At 34.1% G+C, this 6,330-nt stretch overlaps 1 protein-coding gene across 1 annotated transcript; it reads left to right on the top strand.

Annotated features, from left to right (window-relative positions):
- Positions 1-218: 218 nt before the first annotated feature.
- LOC139849223 (lysine histidine transporter-like 8) lies at positions 219-3,412 on the top strand. The gene is made up of 5 exons (XM_071838885.1): positions 219-415; positions 780-916; positions 1,380-1,807; positions 1,894-2,025; positions 2,924-3,412. The coding sequence occupies exons 1-5, from the start codon at positions 219-221 to the stop codon at positions 3,410-3,412; spliced, it is 1,383 nt and encodes a 460-aa protein (XP_071694986.1).
- The last annotated feature ends 2,918 nt before the right edge of the window (positions 3,413-6,330 follow it).

Below are 6,330 nucleotides of genomic sequence, written 5' to 3'. Positions count from 1 at the left end.
GTTTTATTAAACACCGTTTGACATTGTATTTTTTAAAGAATATATTCAAAAATACAGTTTTACTTTATATTTTGATCGAGTCAGAGCCGCACTTGCCAGGATGTTTTTTAAAGCAACAGTGATTTACGAAACTTCTATATAAGAATCAAAGAATAAACCTTAATGTATAACTCAACAAGAGCCATAATTAAATTAAAGAGTGAGATTTTGTTGATAAGATGGGAGAATTGCAAGAAACAGTCTCGATACAGATAACACCTACAGTGTCGTCTCAACCTATCGAACAACAAGATGATTGGTTACCGATCACAGCGTCTAGAAATGGTAACACGTACTATGCTGCTTTTCATGCTGTTTGTTCGGGAATCGGAGTTCAAGCGCTTGTTCTTCCTGTTGCTTTCACCATTCTTGGCTGGTAAGCCCAATCCTTCGAGTCATCAAGCATTAGTTAATCATGGTTTGAAACTTTGAATGATATATAACGTACAAAGAGCATATATATCATGCATGTATACACTTATTACTTGTGAGTTAGATTAACTTCAATTCGTCAATGACACGTAGATCAGTTGGTAATGAGTGGGGCATCTTATCACCAAAAAGTTTAGAGGTTCAAGCCTTACGCCCCATAATCACAACCACTAAGTGACTTAGGCATGTGCCCTTGGGGCCCGATTTGGGTCTGTGGTTATCAACCTGTACCAAAAAAAAAAAAAAATTGTTTTCTTCAACTTTATAGAAGAAAATAGATTCTAATTATACTTTTTGGCTGCATGCAGGACGTGGGGGATCATTTGTTTGGCTGTGATGTTTTTGTGGCAACTCTATACACTATGGCTACTTGTTCATCTTCATGAATCTCAAGAGACTGGGATACGTTACAGCAGATACATAAACCTTTGTGAAGTTGCATTTGGTAATGTACCTTGCCCCTTCATTAAGTAAACGTGTAAATGGATAAGTTTTTTCATGTTCATGCTACAACTTTTACTCAAATATATGCGGCTAGCTTATTCCGGTTATCCCATGAATATTTGTAGCAAAACGTTGACAACCGACCGGCTCACACTTGGCTGTCAATTCCATAACGTAAAGGACATACCTGACTCACTCAGCGGTTGTGACTATAGGGTGGCACCATTCAAACCCCTGCTTATTTGTGGCATAATCCTATATTACAAGATTTGTATATATAAAGGGGTTATCTATGGACCACTTTATTAAACATCAGATCAATTTTCACTACAAGAAAAGTGATTTTTTGGCACCAGATCTTTGGAAAGCCATAAAAAATTGAAGTGTGCCAAATACGGTTTTTTAAACATTTTTTATTACAGATTTATTAACTATTGCTAAACTATCCTATTAATCGATCACAGGTTCTAAGCTTGGTAAATTACTAGCGATTCCACCAATCACGTACCTATCCGCTGGGACCTGCATGACATTGATCATCATTGGTGGGTCAACGCTCAACACGTTCTTCGAGTTCGCATGTGGGTCCACATGCACATTAAAGCCTCTAACACCAGCCGAATGGTACTTGGTATTTACATGCATTGTTGTTGTGTTATCGCAAATACCAAACATGAACTCAATAGCAGGAGTTTCCCTAGTGAGCGCATTGACTTCGATAGCATATTGCACCCTCATTTGGGTCGTATCAGTGGAAAAAGGCCAAGTCCCCGAAATTTCGTATAATCCAGTGAGAGGAAACAACGAAACTGTTACATTTTTTAGCATCCTTAATGCACTTGGCATAATTGCGTTTGGATTCAGGGGCCATAACGTGATACTAGAAATTCAGGTAACAATATGAAGAACTAAAAGAATATCGACTTGAAATTATTGCAACGTTCTGTACTCATAAGACCTTTTAATTATATGTTGCAGGCAACAATGCCATCAAGCGAAAAGCATCCATCTCACGTGCCGATGTGGAAGGGAGTGAGAATTGCATATCTTATAATTGGAATGTGCATGTTTCCACTTTCAATTGGATGTTATTGGGCCTATGGTAACATGGTAAGAACTTGAGAGCATAATAATAATAATATTGTATAAATAGTTAAAATTGAACTTATTGCATAAGACCATTTATAACCCTCCGTCACTTTTCATCTGTCGATGTGACAAAACTAACGAAAATTGACGGAACTAACAAGGCGTCAGTTAGTCAGCATGGACGGCGTTAGGTGACGAAAATCATGTGAGGGGTCAGCTGATTCAGCAACCAATCCCAGATTTTTTTGTTTTAATTAATATATATTTTTATTTTATTATTAATTATTTTTAACCATTCAGGCTTGCCTAAGTGGCCATCGAGTTGCCCAATGAAGCACACCACCCGGGTTCAATTCCTGGCCATGCCAAATTGTTCAAAAAGGGAGTGTGACTAGAGGGTGCGCATAATGTGCAATTCACCCGGTACCAGGTCTCGCGCTCGAGGGGCTTGATTACCCGAGGTTTTACCTTCTATGGGGGAGCCAATGTGCTAGTTCATAGGAGAGTTTCCTCGCTTACCCAAAAAAAAAAAAAATTCAATCATATTTTACCACAACATTCTACCCAATATTTGAAACAAAATACTGAGACGGCGGTTAAAAAATGTTAAGAACTGGCATTGCCTTATCACATACAGATTATACTTTTTGGCTAAAAAGTGCATAAACTGCTCGTCACAAGCACCATTAGAATTAGTCTAAGTTGTGTGTTTTCTTACCATTGTCAACAAAACCATTTTGGCTCAGTTTGACCACTTTTAAAAGTTTGACTCTTTTATTGAAGTTCACTCTTTAATCCCTTTAATGAAAAATGTTAGACTTTTTTGAGACCTTTTATTACAATGTTGACTTTATTGAGACCTTTTATTAAAAATGTTGACTTTATTGAGACTTTTTTTTTTTATCATATGTAACTGTAGATACCATCTAATGGAGGAATGCTGGTAGCAATGTACGCCTTCCATTCACAAGACGTTTCAAGACTTACGATAGAACTGATGGGCCTGTTCATAATCATAAGTTGCGTAACCTCATTTCCAATATACGCGATGCCAACGTTTGATCAAATAGAGGCTCAATATGTCACCAAATTCAAAAGGCCATGTTCATGGTGGCTACGATCTATCATTCGTACAATGACAGGATTCTTAATATTCTTTGCAGCAGTTGCACTACCGTATCTCGGAAGTGTGAGTGGCTTAATCGGTGCGAGTGTTTTACCAGTTACTCTAGCTTTTCCTAGTTTAATGTGGATTAAGATTAAGAAGCCATTAATGTATAGTAAAATGTGGTTACTGAATTGGACATTGGGTGTGGTTGGGTTGACTTTTAGTGGAATATTGACAGTGGCAGGAGTTTATGTTTTAATCAATGATGGAATTAAGTGGGATTTCTTCAATCCACACTAAATGAAGGATGATAAGAAAGCTACAAGTCCATTGAAATGGATTTATTGATTCTGAAGATTAAATAGATGCGTGTATTTTATTTTACTTAAAAGTGGCCCAAGGCCAAATACGTTGCACAAAGTAGATCATTGAATCTACTTAAATAGATCGTTTGTATTTGTCTCATATGTATCTTTACTAGATCTTGATATCTATTTTAATTTATATTATGTTACTGTATTAAAAAAAAAAAAAAAAAAAAAAAAAAAAAAAAAAAAAAAACAGTTATGTGCCTTGATCGATTGTTACTAGTATAGTAGTGCACAACATCACTTTCATGATTACTAGTTTAGTGACCCGTGAATTCACGGGTTTGATTAAACACCATTGTGATAAATTGCACAAATAATAGTAGCATAAATAGAATTTGCATCAACTGAATTTACTACATTTTACAACTCATACCTGTAGAAAATGGTTTCAAATTACCAATTCCGATATACTCCGAGTCATTACACAACATATTGAGTTTGTCCAGAATCATAAGCTGCACATACTTAATACTATATCCTTACTCATTAGTCATTCTATTTTAGTAACATTGTATTTTTTTGTCAACGGAAAATAATATTTAATGCATTGTGACCAAATATTTCAGCACAACCATAGTTAATTTCTTGTTATTTTACTCGTGGAAGCCATCAATAAATTACAGCTCTTTGATTCATCTTTCTCACACAATCTCTTTGACTTAAGAAAGAAATAGTGACTTTAACTCAATGAAAACTGGTCTTAAAATTATCTCACATCTCACCTCAAAGATTCAGATTATTAAGATGATATAATCTCTTCTCTTTAGTCACATTCTTAGTGCCAGCATAATAGTTACCTCTTCAGCAAAGAGAAATGAATTCTTTAATCTAGTATTATAACTCACTCCTGTAATGAATATCTGCAAAGTAGACATGTAAGCAACCTAAGTAATTTTGGTGATTGGAAAGAATCTAATTTTGAAATCTAAACATGGAGATCTTTAACAAACACTACTATTAATCTTACATATCCATTTCATTATTTGACACTTTAAAGTCTACACGGGCGAGAGTTTCATCATTCCAGAAACAAACATCCAGGCTTGCTAACACACCATTTTGCCACTAAATGGACATTATTAACACACCATTTTTGCCGCTCAATTATGCTTATAACTAATATGTTCATTTTGCTACTCAATGGACATTACTAACAATCAATTTTGACTTTAAAGAGCACCATCTCTTTTAATGACTTTCTTAACCCTTTAGATAACAAACTTAACACGATTGCAATAAGCATAGCATATAACCGATGTCATAGAAACACAATTTCAATGAGCATAGTATTTCTGAACTCGTTAGTAGTTCTTAGTAACCTGTATAGTAATTTTGCACAACTGTAAACAACTTTTATGCAATGGAGGATTACTATCTAATTCTAACTTTTAACCTTATATACTTTTAAACATGTATTCAAAACTTAGATATACTTACAAACCAAATTCAGAAACTACTTACCATAAGAGTAAACACCCATTTCCTTGCAAGTTCAAATATAACAGATTTATACTTAAAAATTTCATATTCCTGCAAGTCACACTTTTGGTAAAATTATAATACCAAGTAGAATCTGGAAACCAAATCAAAAAATTCATTACCAAGTTTAAATCATACATAGCACACCTGAAATTTAGCATACAACAATAAAAAGATTCAAATTTTGATTTTATAAATTTACCTCAACAATTTTTGTTATTCATATGAAACCGATTAGAAGAGAGAGAGAGAGAGTAGTGAACCTGAACACATATAAAGCACCATTCATATAACTTGAAACTTTTTGTAGAAAAGCCCTAAATCACAATCTGATTGCATCGCTACACCAACCTTCTATATATTCTTCAAATATGATTGTTTAGCATCAGTATTCATTCCTATGACTACATTGAAAGACAAAACACATGCTAAAAAACTGGGTTTGTGTTTCAGAATAAGAGTGAAGAGAACAAAAGATGAATTAAAAACTATGAGGAACAGAAGTTAAATAAATGGAGGCGGTAGATTTCTTGATTGTTGATCGATTCATTCAAAATTCAAAATTATAGCATCAAAATATCATGGAGAGGCGTGAGGTAGATGGTAGAAGAAAAGCGTGACATCAATATTCTGGATACCAATAAAAAAGAGAGGCTTGCTATAGAAGCTCTCATTTACAGATAATATAATTAATAATTAATTTAATATTTTAATGTAATTAATGTCTACTTCAATAAGAGAGTGACATAAGCAAATCAAAGAGTACAATCCTCAAAGCATACCTTACAACTCTTGGAAGCACTATATGACCTCAGCTAAAACTCTCAATTATTAGATATAATAGATAGATATTTTAGAGAGAGAAATATGAAGGAGAAAATGAAAGCAAAGTTTGTATTTAACAATTCTCTTAGAACAATTGTTGGAAATACCGGAATGGATTAACCTTACAACTAAGGGGAAGGGGTATTTATAACTAACACACACTTCATCATATAATGAAGCCCTAAAATACAATCAATACTATTTTCGACACTAAAATGAGATCCTAATTATCTCCCCCTTAGTATTGATTGTGCTCGTCTCTTTTTCGTAACTGAAGTTAGTTGAATTATCTTCTCCTTTTGTGTGACGCCCCGTACTAAATCATCATGTACGGACCATCAACAACAGGATCATTACAAGGTTAAGTACTATATGCGTTTTCAAAACAGAGTTTACATTCATAAATAAAAGTGACGTCATAACATACGTCAATTGTTTTACAAATCAAAAGTATGCTTCGCTAAGTAGAAGCATTAAATAAGTGTACGTGACCATAATGGTCGTTACATAACATAAGTTCATAAGTAAAAAGTTTGAATGCAA

The sequence above is a fragment of the Rutidosis leptorrhynchoides genome, chromosome 5 (genome assembly GCF_046630445.1).
Source record: "Rutidosis leptorrhynchoides isolate AG116_Rl617_1_P2 chromosome 5, CSIRO_AGI_Rlap_v1, whole genome shotgun sequence".
NCBI lineage: Eukaryota > Viridiplantae > Streptophyta > Magnoliopsida > Asterales > Asteraceae > Rutidosis > Rutidosis leptorrhynchoides.
Note: the sequence above shows the minus strand (reverse complement) of the source record. Positions and strands in the feature narration are given on the sequence as shown.

Excerpts from the sequence above, each read along its gene's own strand:
- LOC139849223 (XM_071838885.1), top strand. The coding sequence starts at position 219 with ATGGGAGAATTGCAAGAAACAGTCTCGATACAGATAACACCTACAGTG. Across the intron at positions 917-1,379 it reads CCTTTGTGAAGTTGCATTTG|GTTCTAAGCTTGGTAAATTA; the intron begins GTAATGTACCTT and ends AATCGATCACAG. Across the intron at positions 2,026-2,923 it reads ATTGGGCCTATGGTAACATG|ATACCATCTAATGGAGGAAT; the intron begins GTAAGAACTTGA and ends ATGTAACTGTAG.